Source organism: Rutidosis leptorrhynchoides, chromosome 2 (genome assembly GCF_046630445.1).
Source record: "Rutidosis leptorrhynchoides isolate AG116_Rl617_1_P2 chromosome 2, CSIRO_AGI_Rlap_v1, whole genome shotgun sequence".
Classification (NCBI taxonomy): Eukaryota; Viridiplantae; Streptophyta; class Magnoliopsida; order Asterales; family Asteraceae; genus Rutidosis; species Rutidosis leptorrhynchoides.
Window position 1 is genome coordinate 530,736,703 of NC_092334.1, and position 14,864 is coordinate 530,751,566.

The 14,864-nt window shown below is 35.9% G+C and overlaps 1 protein-coding gene across 1 annotated transcript; it reads right to left on the reverse strand.

Moving 5' to 3' along the window:
• Window positions 1-502: 502 nt before the first annotated feature.
• On the reverse strand, window positions 503-1,099 carry LOC139889608 (uncharacterized). The gene has a single exon (XM_071872551.1). The coding sequence runs from the start codon at window positions 1,097-1,099 to the stop codon at window positions 503-505; it is 597 nt and encodes a 198-aa protein (XP_071728652.1).
• Window positions 1,100-14,864: the final 13,765 nt, after the last annotated feature.

Sequence of the window (14,864 nt, forward strand, 5' to 3'; positions counted from 1 at the left end):
AAAAAAGTTGTTGTTTTCATCTTCCTCTAATGCCCATTTGAATCTTGATTTTTGCTTTAGTATTTCAATTTGCGATATCTCTTTTTTGAGTAGACTTTCTTTGTCTTTCATCCATTCCTTGTATTGCTCATCATTTAGATCGGAAGATTCGGCTTTCTTTTCCCAATCATTAACTGCACATGTCAAATCCTCTATTTCCGTTTTCAATTTACCATGAGAAGTTGAGTACCACTTTCTAAGTTCTTGTTTGACCAACTTTAGCTTATCACGAAAGATACAACCGGGTTTAGTGCTATTGGGTTTTTTATTTCATGTAGATTTGATGATGTCATAAGAGTCTTCATGGTTTAACCATTCATCGAACACTTTAACCGGTTTAGGACCAAAATCGGTATCTGCGTCTCTTAAGATAATCGGGCAATGGTCAGTGCTTTTGTTATCCAATATCAACATATTTAAATTCGGTCATTGAAAAATAAGGTTTTCCGAGATGAGGTACCTATCAAGTTTGCTGAATTTTTTTACCGTTATCACTAATACGGGTGTACGTTCTTCCACCTAAAGGTAAATCAAGCAAGGAGTTATCTTTGATAAAATCGTTGAAAAGTTTAGCACGTCTCTCACAAAAATCCGTGTTCTTCCTTTCGAAAGAGAACCTAACTTCGTTAAAATCCCCGAAAATAGCCCACATGGCTCCATCATATTTCAGAATATCATTGAGATTACTCCACATTTTTCTTTTTTCAGAATCAGTTTGAGGGCCATAGACATTCACAAGTATGATCTCGGTACCTACATCTTTCTCAAATCCTTTTATCGCAATAAAGGAGTCACGCTCAATAACACGGTTAGCATTAAAAATATTAGGGTCCCATATTGTAATAATCCCACCCGAATTACCCTTTGACTTTTTGAAAGCGTATTTATAATCACTACAACCCCAAAACTTTTCCACCCAATTTTCCGATATCTTTTCTGCTTTAGTTTCTTGTAGAGTAATTACATTTGGTTTTTGATTTAGACAAACACGTTTAAACCAATTAAATTTAGTTTTATCATCAAGACCTAGACCTCTAATGTTTAATGATAGAATCTTCATAGTTAACAATATGTTAAATCACGAATAATGAAACGAGTACAGAAGGTACCTAACGATTGAAGCATTTTTCTTTCCTCGATAGTCCTAGTATTTCGCCAACCTCGTCAACATCGATCGATTTTTCTGAAATACATTGGCGGTTTTTACCTTTGCTATGTGAAGATGTAGGGTTAGTGTTGGACTTGATTTTTAACTTCTTTCTATTTGGGTTCCTGGCTTGTGACTTTGCTTTAAGGATTCTTGACGTTGTGTTCCATCTCCTGATGTTGGACCAAGCTGAGTCAGATGAAGATGTTTTTCTTTTTTTTGCACGGGAAACCAGTAGATACACACGGGGCTATGGATTTACGCGAATTGGAAGGGTTAACAGTTGATGTGAAAAAAAATACATCTGATGGTTTGGGAGGTACAAATTCTGACAGAATAAAAGGTTGTGGGTTGGGTTCGAATAGATTTGGGCTACAAAGATTTGGGAATTTAATTGGGTCTGAAGTAAAACAATTGTTTGTAAGGCCCAATAAGTCCGACAGGCTATTGAGGGGTGTCTCGATTTTATCTAGGTCCGTAATTAGTGGGTCTTGTGGTGAGTGGGTTTGCATGGGTGGGCTGGTAGGGTTAGTGGGATTAGAAGCATTTGGACTTGGATTTAAGGTATCGTCAACTGAATTAAGGGAATAGGATTGGGAACTTGGACTTTCAATGATAATGGGCTCAGCATCATTTATTGTATTGTTTTTTGGGGTTTCGTTGATCGAGCATGAGTCATCAATGTTTTTTGGGATTGCGTTGACAAAATTAGAGTCATCGTTACCATATTGGGGTGTCTGTTCATGGATTTTTTCAAGGTTGTCCTTTGCGGTTCCAACGTCCTTATCATTAATGTTATCATAAAAACTCACCGACGTGGCAAAAACCCTTGAGTTGCCCTCATCACCGATCGAAAAATCATTTTCCAGTGGCCATTCGACGTCATCTTCATCGTTCTTTTATGAAAATTCATGGTTGGAGTCATTTTCTTCATCAGGATTAGTATTGGAATCATACGAGTTGTGTTCCTTTTCCTCCATTTCAATTTCAATGATTCCTTTTACGTCCTCACTAACTTGAACGTAGTGGATACTCCCATCGTCAACCTTAGCTTGAACTGTGGTATTGATAAGTTTATCGCCCTATAATTTAACAAGGACTTTGCCCGTAACTAGGTTTTGGTTGCCATTAAAATCACAATTATGAACATCATAGATTGCTCCGAACCATCCTGCTATCTTTCTAATTTTTTTTTCCGACCAGCAGGTAATGGGAACGCCTTTAATCGTTAATCATGATAACCTAGCGGATTTGACGCATTTATCCTCCACCTTTAGAATGTTTTTGAGCCAGCTTTTGAGTATATGATTTTCGTCATTTAGAATGTTGTCGATTGTAGATCTGTCCTTAAAAGTAAGACAAATTTCGAGACAACCTACATATTTGATATTGAATTTTGAAAGTCCCTCGGCAGTGCAAAGAGTGGGGAAATCTTCAATAAGGTCAATGTCGATTATTTCACCAATTATGGCTTTTTAAGGATTTTTTTATTAGCTTCTTCCGGTTCTAAGCTAACCACTCGTGGTTTGCTTGCCGGATTGTTGTTTCCATTAGTGTTGGTGAATTGTGGAGTAACAGGGGGGATTTGATCGTTGATGGGTAGGTTGGTTTCTGGGGTAAAAGTTTTGGGTACATAGACAGTTTTAGGTTGATTAGGATTAGGTTGATTAGGGTTTACAGAGGGAGGGTTTTTTAAGGTGGTGGACTGTTTCCGGTTAAAAAAGGATGGTGGTTTGGTTTGGGTATTTTCATGAAGACGGTTCCCATCTGAGTTACTTTTACGTTCATGAGCCCGATATGCTCTTAACCAATTTCCGTTGAGATAAATAGTGTTTAATCTCTTAAGGAGGAAATCTATGTCTTGAATGTTTGCATATCGAACAAAACCATACCTCTTTCTATTCCTCAAGGTTTTGACAAATGGAAGATAAAGATCTGAAACAGCACCGTAGCGTTTAAAGAAAAAAAGGAGATCGTTATACCTCCAGTGTTCGGGGAAGTTAAAAAACATTATGGACGTAGGTTTGATTTCACGATTAATAGGGATGTTGTTTGGGAAGGTAGCAAATCGGTTTTGGTGATTAGCAGGTTTGTTGAAGATTGGCGATGAAGATCTGAAGTTAGGGTTTCCATATTTTTGGATTAGATCATGGAAGTGCTGTTTGTTTGGTGATGATCTATGTTTTCTGCCCACTTGTATCCATTCACCTTCTTCGATCTCGTCAATTCTTTGATGTGTGGGGTTAACAAGCGGGAATTGATTTTGCAGGATGGAAGTTAGGTTTGTTGACGTTATGGTTTCTGTATTTGAAGTTGTTTGGAGATCGATTGATGGGGGTGAAAGGAGAGGTGTGTAGTGTATACATGTTTATTGATTAAAGGATTAGGGAAGCTGATTGTTGTTGAATCGGAAGATTAAGGTTGATCGGATTATTTGCCGGAGCAGTTGAAAGGGTAGAGAGAAAACATGAGCGTCTCTTTCGTGATACTTGTATTTGTTTAAAAATCATGGGTTCCAATCTTACATATGAGATCAAAACCCGTGCATGCTTTGTCTTTAGTTTTTGTTCGCTTTCTATTTTCCATGTAACTCTTACTTATTTGAGTTTTGTATCCTTCTTTGTATCTCTTGGAATGGCATCCTTCATTGCTTTGATGGAGGAGTCATTTTGTTATTAATACAATATCTTTTTCGCCGAAAAAAAAAACATACATGTACATAAAAAAGCAGTCGTAAATAGGAAATCAATCAATTGGTGTGAAGAAGCATAATAGCCAATAAGTTTGTGGTAGATACGAAAATAATGAATTGTTTTAGCCTTTTAGGAGCGTTTCATTCAAATAAATTTACCGATCAATAATTAATCAATAATCAATAATGTAGATTAAATTGTAGTGGAGCTTTCTTCATAAAGAACGCCATTATAAGAAACTTTGATTTATTTCAGTTGATTGAAACTGAAAAATGGACTTTACTCATGTATTAATTTTTTTTTTTATTTTTTTTTTAAACAGCAGTACGGGATCACCTAGGAGGAGACTTAACTATCCACATCTTCATCTCCCTGTAGTTGCATAACCCGCCCCCCAACTGCTGCCTGGGAGGAAACCCGGCCCAATCCGAGGGCATGGGCGGTAATATTCCCCCTTCCCCACTGCCCCCGCAACACGATGTGCGGAAAGCACCCTTAAGTGGAATTCAAGGGTAAAGGGATAACATTATGTGCAATGTTGTACTCCACGGGTGTCGAACTCCTGACCTCTCCCCAAGAGGCAAGTCACTACCACATGAGCTACAACACAATGTTAGTCGACTCGTGTGTGATAATCTCGCGTGATGTTATTAAATTAGAGTTTATGATGTTTTATTGAGGAAAATGAAGATGAAGAGTAAAAGAAGAATTTACTTTCACATGAAATGCACATTTCAAGATTTAAAAGACTTTTTAACAGAAGTTAGACGGAAGGACTATAAGGATATTTAAAGACTCAAACAACGCATGTGATTAAGCACAATCACTCACCCACGACAACAAACGAAAGTAATATGAGAAAATTTAAAGAAAACGCGATATAACGTGGTTATATGTAATCAATGTGATTACTTTAATCAACTGACCAAATTAGAGAGTATATTATTGATAAAATTTGTGCATACAAGTTATGAGATCCATAACTAATGAAGTACACTTCTTTGACTTAGCCTCAAGCTTGTCTTTATCCGCATCTTTGGTCTTCACATAAGCATTATACCCAAAGATCTTAAGATGACCATAACTTAGCTTTTTACCTAGCTATTCTTCCTCAAAAATTAGGAAACCCAATGGTGTTGAGAGTCTCATACTTTTAGCCATTTCATTCAACGTAGGATTCATACGTTCGGCGACCTTATTGTGTTGCAGTGTCTCCGGTATCGTTTTCAACATCTTGATACCGAGCTTTGCACAATGGTCTTTGAACTCAAGACTACCATATTCTCCTCCATTATCCGACTTCAAGCACTTGACCTTTAGATTAGTCTCAATCTCTACCATAGACTTCCACTTCACAAAAGTATCAAACACTTCAGATTTAGCTTTAAGAAAATAAACCCATATCGTTCGAGTGGAGTCGTCAATGATGGTGACATAATAGTGAGAACCTCCGTGTGATTCTACATTCGTTGGACCAAACACATCTGTATGAACTATCTCCAATTTCTCCAATTTGGGTACATTCACCGATTTTCCAAAAGTCACCTTCTTTTGCTTCCCATAAATAAATGACTCGCAAAAGCCAAGGTCTACATTTTTCAAATCCGGAATTCTTCCACTCGAAACAAGCATCTTCATGCCCTTCTCACACAGATGCCCGAGTCTTCGGTACCATATCAACCGTATCAACCACCTTGTCTTCATCAAACACCTTAACCATGTAAAGTGTTCTCCTTTTATATCCATGATCCACTACATAACTACACTTAACCACCTTCCATTGACGTTTTTCGAAAGTAACCACGTTACCTTTCTCATCCAATTGACCGACCGAGATATGATTCCTCTTTAACTTAGGAATAAACCTCACGTCTTTCAAAGTCTAAATAGATCCAAAAGTAGTACTCAATATAACATCTCCAATGCCCTCAATCTCAAGCCTATTATTGTTTGCCAATCTTACCTTACCTCGATACGACCGATAATTCTTCATTACGCTCATAGTGGGAGAAGCGTGAAAAGAAACTCCCGAATCCAGAATCCAAGACTCCGCTAAATTTTCAACACTTTTATCATCAGTATCCACCGTGGTCAAGTTCACGCCTTTAGTAGGAGCATTCTTTCAATTATGTTGATAATGTCCATTTTGATTGCAACCCCAACAGATAGCTTCACCTCGGTCCTTAGATAGATTCCTTTTTTTAGACTTTCTCCTACCCTTCCTTTCAGCGCGATAAATTTTCCTACCACGATTGTTGGTACTCTCCAAAGAAACGGATGACGATTCCCACGAGTTTCTCAGACGAGTGTCTTCACTGATAATCAAATACCTAATTCCTTCAAACGCTATCCTAGTATTTCCCGCAGAGCTAATAATCAAGGTAACCGTACCTGACCAAATTTCCTCTAAAGATGAAAGCAAAATTAGCGCCTTAAGTTCATCATCAAACACAATTTCAACCAATGCTTGCCTCGAGATAAGATTGTTGAACTCGTTGATATGCTTTGTTGCACTCATACCTTCATTCATCTTCGTATTGAACAATTGACGCATAAGAAAAAACTTATTAGCGGCGTTAGGTTTATCATACATGTTTGAAAGAGCCTTCAAACAAGTGAATGTAGTCATCTCATTCATAACGTTGTCAATAACGTTCTTAGCAAGTGCAAAACGAACCGCACCTAATCTTGGCGATCCAATAGAGTCCAATCGGCATCACTTATGCCTTCGAGTTTAGCTTCCAACAAGGTTTGGTGAAGCTTTTTTGATACAAGTAATCTTCAATTTGCATCTTCCAAAAATCAAAGTCTTTTCCATCAAACCGCTCGATCTTAAACTTTCCTTCTTTCGCCATCATTCCCAAACTCGAAGCTAAGCTCTGATACCAGTTGTTATGATATTTTAAGACCCAAACAACGCAGGTGATTAAGCAAAATCATCCACCCACAACGACAAACGAAAGTAATATGCACAAACTTAAAGAAAATTACATATAACGTGGTTATATGTAATCAATGTGATTACTTCAATCCACGTACGAAACTTGCAAGTACATTATTGATAATAATCTTACATACAAGTTATGGGATACATATGGTCTATTTATAGAGTGAAACGAATCCAAATCGCGAAGAAACAAGAAGTCTAAATTCGTATACAATTCTGCCCGCCCAGGGCCTTTTTCACGACCGCGAGACTTCTCGTACAAATCCCCTTCGCATTCGCGAGATCGTGATCGAGGACGTTTTCCAGTCATGAGCTTGATCTTTCCTTTTCGCGAGTCCCTTTAAATTTCAGCTCGCGTTCGAGTGCTTTTGGTTCGCGTTCGCAAAATATGCTTGAGCAACACTTTTGTCTCTTTGTTTGATTCTTCTTCACCATCCATCAGGGACCACTCACGCAACATTTGTAACGGGGGATTAGCTAGTAAAAAATAAATTTAGGGATGCCGCATACAAAACAATGTAAAAATGTGGGATCAACGGAGCAAAAAAAGTCTTGTAATAATGGTCGATAAACCAACCTTTAAAACTGACAAATACACAATTTTTCGCATTGATGAATTGTATTGTACAATGTTTTAATGTTCATCTAAGATTTATTAAAAATACAATTTATTTATTTCAAGAAAACGAAATAACTAGGAATGTCAATGGATCGAATATGGACCGGATTATGCCATATTCACGTCCATACCCATTAACTAATGTTTCGTTCATATACATATTTATTTAACATTTACTTATCCATCCATATTCATATCTGATAAATCCATCGAGTTAATGGATATCCATTGAATAATTCATTATTAGATAATTTTTATCAACTTAATATTATTAGGCGTCACAACTTATTATATAATTATAATAGTTAGTTAAAATTGAGTATGGCGTAACTTGCGTGCGTGCGTGTGTGTGTATATATATATACGGTCTGATGCCAACAAATAAAAAACATACATATTTGAATATGATTATCTATAAGAATACGTTGATCCAAATATCAGTTAAATATGAAGAGAAATATCTCACCATTAAGAATAAGAAATATTAAAAAATTAATGCAATAAAAAGGTGAAAGGATTATGAATATAATTTGTAAAATACTTATATATAATTGAGAGTAATTGTAATGATATATCTATATTTTTATATTATATGTTAATATCTTTAAGCATTTCGGGTGAACTCGGGATCATCCATTGATTACACAATATCATCCATATCCGATTCAATAAACATTCATATCCATATTCAATATTTATCCATTTAGATCATCCATATCCGTTCTAAGCGGATTGGATGATATCCATCGGATGATATCCATCGGATCGGATGTTATTTGCCATCCATAATAATAACATTAAACGAATCTGATAATCAACAAATACAAATAAAACACAGTAAATCCACAACTTTGCCAAAACAAGCGGCATAAATACTAATCTAAAACAAATCCAGCAAACATGAAGAATCGTAAAAGAGTAAAAAAAAAAAAATCAAGCTAACAACGGAAAAACCTATGCACTAGTTAAACTAAAATACATAAAACAAAAACAAAAGCGAAGGAGGTCGGTAGAACGCCGGCCAACACCTCAACAAAAATAATAACACCAGCATCCTACATCAATCCTGACTGTCTAAAAATAATCCCAATCCGAAAAAAGCTGCATCTTTCACCGGGTCTAGAACTGGATCTTCATTTGGGATATCGTCGCTTGATCCAAACCCGAAGGTGCCCTCAGAAAGAAAAAGACTGTCACCCGAACACACGGTTGCTTACCTTCCAAATCCACCACGGTTCCGATAACCACCACCACCCGCCTTGAAACCCCTCAAACACTCGCCAACCTTCAGACGCCCTGAGTAGCCTTCACAGGCTGGGTGAAGAACCACCACAACCACCAATGGAAGTAGATAAAAAAAGAAACCTCTGGTGGCCACCAGCTCACCACCAACAAGGTGGTAGGACACCGTAACCCACTGTTATTGGCGCACCACAAAACTACCATATTTCGACCATCAACGGTAGCCATCGCCAACAAGATGGTAGACCACTGCAACGACCAGACCACTGCAAATAATATACGACAACTCCCGACGGCCACTACCAACTTGGTAGTTGACCACCAAGCACCAGTGAACATCGTGGCTAACAAGAGTAAGAAACAAGGGATAAGGCAACATCAAGGTACACCCCTTCACATCAAATGACCGGTGACCACTACCAACACAGTGGTAGCCCACCAACCACCGCCAGGAAATTTGAGACCAGGGAATCCGTGACGGGAAATGAGTATGAGAAGGCGACAGAAAAAAGCCCAACATCCATATCCAAAACCACCACGAAAAACGGCGATGGTTAAGGCTATAATCGTCAGAACGGTCTCCGCCCATCGTGTTCGGAAAAACCGCACGTCGGAAAAAAATAAAGCGGAAAGAGAAAAGGGGCAAAGCCACCGGCGAGATGCCGATGGCCGGAAAGAAATCAAACGATGGTACATGCAAAACTTTGGAGCATACCGAAAATGGAAGAAGGAAGATTAGATGGTGTCGGTGCCAATGGTTGGAAAAGAGCAACGAAGGCAGGGGCGAAACCACTAAGGGGCAGGGGTTACCTGCCCCCAGTGACCCTGGACATTTTAATGTTCAAGTTTTGAGTATTTGGATTTTCCCTCGCCGAAGCAGATGCGATTTTTTGAAATCTTAGGTCTCAATATTAATTGCAAATGCGATTATTTGAATTCTTAGGTCTTAATGTGAATTTAATGAAGTTATGGAGATAATTTAAAGGTTAGGATTTGTGTTTGATGGTGAAATATAGTTGCAGGTACTATGCTCGATGAAGATGACAATCCAGTTATAATTTTTTCATTTACCCATTGTTATTGTACTATAGTTATGTTAAGACCCTCAAAATCTGACACTTTAACATGTAGCCCCTTATAGATAATAAATAAATCAAAAACAGTGAATCAGTGATATGTCAGTATATAAATCAAAATCTGACAACTTCACCACTAAATTGAGTAGCTAAAAATTTATAATGTAAATTACGAGTAATTGTTTATTTCAAACTTCCAATTTCTGGTTTAGAAGAATATTCATTTGAATTCATAAATTAAGTTGAAATTCAAGGGACAAATGAGAGCGCGACACGTGGCGCGAAAATCACATGTAATTAAAAGAATTTAAATTTTTTTCGAAATTTTTTTTTAATTTTTTTCCGATTTTCTTTTTCGAAAACTTTTTTTCCCAATTTTTTTTTTTTTTTTGCAATTACATGTGATTTACCTGCACAATCACATGTGATTGAATTGTGCAATCACATGTGATTGAATTTGACATGCATAATCACATGTAATTGGGTTTACAATCACATGTGATTGACATGCTGAATCACATGTGATTTTGAAAGAAAGAAAAAATGCGAAAAAATAAAATAATTCGAAAAGAAATTTTTGAATAAAAATATTTTTTTTTTCAAAAAAAAAATATTTTTATTGAATTTTTTTTTTCAATCACATATGATTTTCACGCTACATATCGCGCTCTCATTGGTTCCTTGGATTTCAAGTAAATTAACGAGTTCAAGGATTACAAATCTTGAAGTTTAATCCATTTTCGAAATACTAATTAGAAACATAGAAATAGTTCTTTGACCAGCTTTATTACCTCACTTATCTAACTAACATATATGTCTTATATAACTTCATTATACGACTTCATTAACTGATTTTTTTTTCTTCAAAAAATTGAAAAAGATTTTTTAGTTCTTTACGAACATAAGCTATATCATTATACAACTTTATTTTAATCTCAATCAATCTATCAAACAACAACAATGAGATACTACTTAAAAGAAAACACCTATCTTTTCATCTTTTCATGTGATATGCTCCGTACTATTTTTCTACTAGTATTTTTAACGTGATTTTTAATGTGTAGTGTTTATACGATATTTTATGCAATTTTTAAGATTTAATTTTTTTAGCAAATTTTTCGCCTCCACGGAAATATAATCGTGGTTCCGCCACTAGACAAAGGTACATGCAAAACTATGGAGCATACCGGAAATGGAAGAAGGAAGATTAGATGGTGTCGGAGAGGGAATACAAAAGGAAGGGGGAGAAGAAGTAAATTAGAGTTTTCATTTCTGTAGAAAGGAATTTTAAGGTCGAGTTTTTTTTTTTTTTTTTTTTTTTAACAAAAAACAGAAATTTTATTAGAACCCGGGAACTTCATCCAAAAAATGAAGACTCGAAAACAAGGATACACACGAAGGCACCGAGGCCACAACAACACAAACAAACCTAACCATACAAGCAAACTACCAAACAACACAAACACAATCGATCAAAACAAGCACACGCATACAACCAACAAAATGAAATAAACTAACCAAAACATGAAAAAACTCAACGGGAAGGACACTAACCATCAACACTAGCCTTCGGGAGCACCACACGCTTACTCTTCTTTGGCCTAAACCTCGTGCCCTCTTTTTGTTTCGGAAGCAACTTTGAGCCAATTAACTTGCCCTCTACTCTAACCAAACCTTCTAAATCTTTGACAGCCTCCTCAAAAAAACTAAAAACCTTACCCGAAGACCCGCCACCATCTAAACCTGCATTCGAAACAAACCCCAGCCCAGGCTCCAACCCAGGCCCAAGATTGAGCCCAATCTCACATTTTGGCCCATTACCGTGACCTGGCCCAACCTGTGTGTTACCCCTCAAACCAGAACCACGACCCATCTGTAATCCATCGAACTTATTACTCAAATCGACCCGAACACTTCGATCATCTTCCACCTCATCATCAACTGTTTGAGCTTCCTGACCAACCAAACCACCTTCACCAATCACCAAATCCTCTACACGCTCCGACCCGTCACCTGAACTAAAAACCTTGGCCCGCTTACGTTTGCGAAAACCATGAGAATCGAGAGCGGATTGTACCTTATCCAGAGATAGAGAAACAGAGGAAGACCTATATGACGACCCTCAATTTTCCATTTCTGTTTATACTGTTCTACTATTAGGATTTCTTATACTCGTAAAATTTGTTTAACACGTTGATTAAATAGTGATTTTTGATCAACACACCCTTTAATATAAGTTTATGCATTCTGTGATATATTATAATCTATATGTGAGAATTTAAATGTGACAATTATGTAATTAAAAAATAATAAGTAGATTAAAATTTAGCAGAAGGTCATGGACTAATAAACTTAAAAATATTAAATAAAAACTTATCTTAAATATATATATATATATATATATATATATATATATATATATATATATATATATATATATATATATATGTGTGTGGGCAGGATCAATGGGGAAGTAACCAATCGGGGGGAAGCGGGGGGAAGCAAATTATTTTTTATTTTTTTTCGTTTTTTTGAAAAAAAATTTCCGACATCAAGATCACACGAAAATATGAACATTTAGAAGAGATACTTCGTGATGAATGTTATTATTTAGGCGGGAAAACGATCGACAAAAATAACATTCAAGATAATATTGTTCGTGAAGAATATGAACGTTTTTTTTTTCATGTTTTGTGAAGTAAAATTTAGCCCGATTTAGAGTCTAGGGTTTAGGGTTTAGGGGGTTTAGGGTTTGGTATTTTGGGTTTATTCCATAAACCCAAAACACCAAACCCTAAACCCTAAACCCTAAACTCTAAACCGTTCATGTTAAAAACTCAATCTAAATCCTAAATCTAAACCCTAAATCTAAACCCTAAACCCTAAATTTCTAAACCCTAATATCTAAACCCTAATATCTAAACCTCAATAGCTAGAACCTCAAAATACGCTCGAAAAACACGATAATTGTTATATATTACTTCTTCGAGCGTTTTTCCGCCAAAATAAAAACATTTATCACAAAGTGTCTCTACTAAATGTTCATATTTTCATCTCATCTATAATATTCGTGAACAAAGTTTTTTCAAAAAACAAAAAAAAAAAAAAAAGTTTTTGCTTCCCCCCGAATGGTTACTTCCCTCTTGATCCTACCACTATATATATATATATATATATATATATATATATATATATATATATATATATATATATATATATATATATATATATATATATATATATATTTGTTATAATTCAGTAGGCTTATAACTACCTTTAGTGGTTTGATTCTTGATGTTATAATTCAGTAGGCTTATAACTACCTTTAGTGATTTGATTCTTGATTTAGAATACTAATAATGAAGTGTAAGAACAAAGATGATAATGGAGAGAAAGAAAGAAACACTTTGTAAGTGTGAGAAATGGTGCAAGTTTAATGCTTGCATTCATGAGTATTTATAGCCTAAAATCTCAATATAAAAATACATACTTTGTGTACCAAAATTGACTATATGTATACACCAAAATTGACTATCCATATCTATATTATTATTATTATTATAACACTCCCCCTTGGATAGCAATTTTATTTTGTTGAAGATCAACTATAAATTACTGCCTCGTTAAAAACCTTGCTAAAGAAAACCCAGTGGGAAAAAACTTTAGCTAAGGGAAAAAGAGTGCAGCATGGAGTTGACTCCCCCTCAAGTAGACATCGCTTCAGCTGTTACATCTTTTGAACATGTCTCATGCCAATGTTATGAACGTGTGTTCTGAAAATAGCAGTTGGAAGTGCTTTCGTGAAAAGATCAGCAGAGTTTTTGCTAGATTGCACATATCTCATTTCAATCTGGTTGTCCTTAATGAGATTTTGAGTGTATGAGAAGAATCTAGGTGGTATGTGTTTTGTTCGGTCACTTTTGATATACCCTTCTTTCATCTGTGCTATGCAAGCTGCATTATCTTCATAGATAGTTGTTGGACTTTTATCGCGTTCTAGTCCACAAGAATCAGTAATGAGTTGTGTCATTGATCTCAACCAAAAACATTCTCGAGTAGCTTCATGTAATGCAATCACTTCGGCATGATTTGACGATGTAGCAACAAGTGTTTGTTTTTGAGAACGCCATGATATTGCAGTACCTCCATTTAGGAATACATATCCAGTTTGAGATTTAGCTTTATGTGGATCAGATAAATAACCTGCATCTGCATAACCAACCAAATCTTGTTTTGATTCGTTAGAATAAAATAATCCTAAATCAGTAGTTCCTCGAAGGTATCGAAATATGTGTTTGATCCCATTCCAGTGTCTTTTGGTAGGAGCAGAGCTGAACCTTGCCAACAAATTAACTGCAAAAGAAATGTCAGGTCTTGTACAATTTGTAAGATACATAAGAGCTCCAATTGCACTAAGATATGGTACTTCTGGTCCAAGAATGTCTTCTTGATCTTCACATGGACGAAATGGATCAGCTTCAACATTGAGTGATCTAACAACCATAGGAGTACTTAATGGTTTTGCCTTGTCCATATTGAAACGTTTCAAAATCTTTTCAGTATATGTTGTTTGATGTACAAGTAAACCATTAGGCATATGCTCAATTTGTAAACCAAGGCAATACTTGGTTTTTCCGAGATCTTTCATTTCAAATTCTTTCTTTAGAAGTTGAATGGCTTCATGGATCTCTTTATTTGTACCTATGATGTTAAGATCATCAACATAAACAGCTATGATCACATATCCGGATGTTGTTTTCTTAATGAAAACACAAGGGCAAGTAAGATTATTTGTATACCCTTTGCTTATCAAGTAATCACTTAATCGGTTATACCACATACGTCCCGATTGTTTTAACCCATATAAAGATCTTTGTAATTTAATCGAATACATTTCTTTGGGTTTTGCATTTGATGCTTCTGGTACCTTAAATCCTTCAGGTATCTTCATATATATATCACTATCAAGTGATCCATATAGATAAGCAGTCACAACATCCATGAGATGCATTTCTAAATTTTTAGAAACTGCCAGACTGATTAAGTACCTAAAAGTAATTGCATCCATAACAGGAGAATAAGTTTCTTCATAATCAATTCC

Bases quoted from the DNA above. Each gene is read 5' to 3' on its own strand.
- LOC139889608 (XM_071872551.1), bottom strand. From the start codon at position 1,099: ATGAAGATTCTATCATTAAACATTAGAGGTCTAGGTCTTGATGATAAA.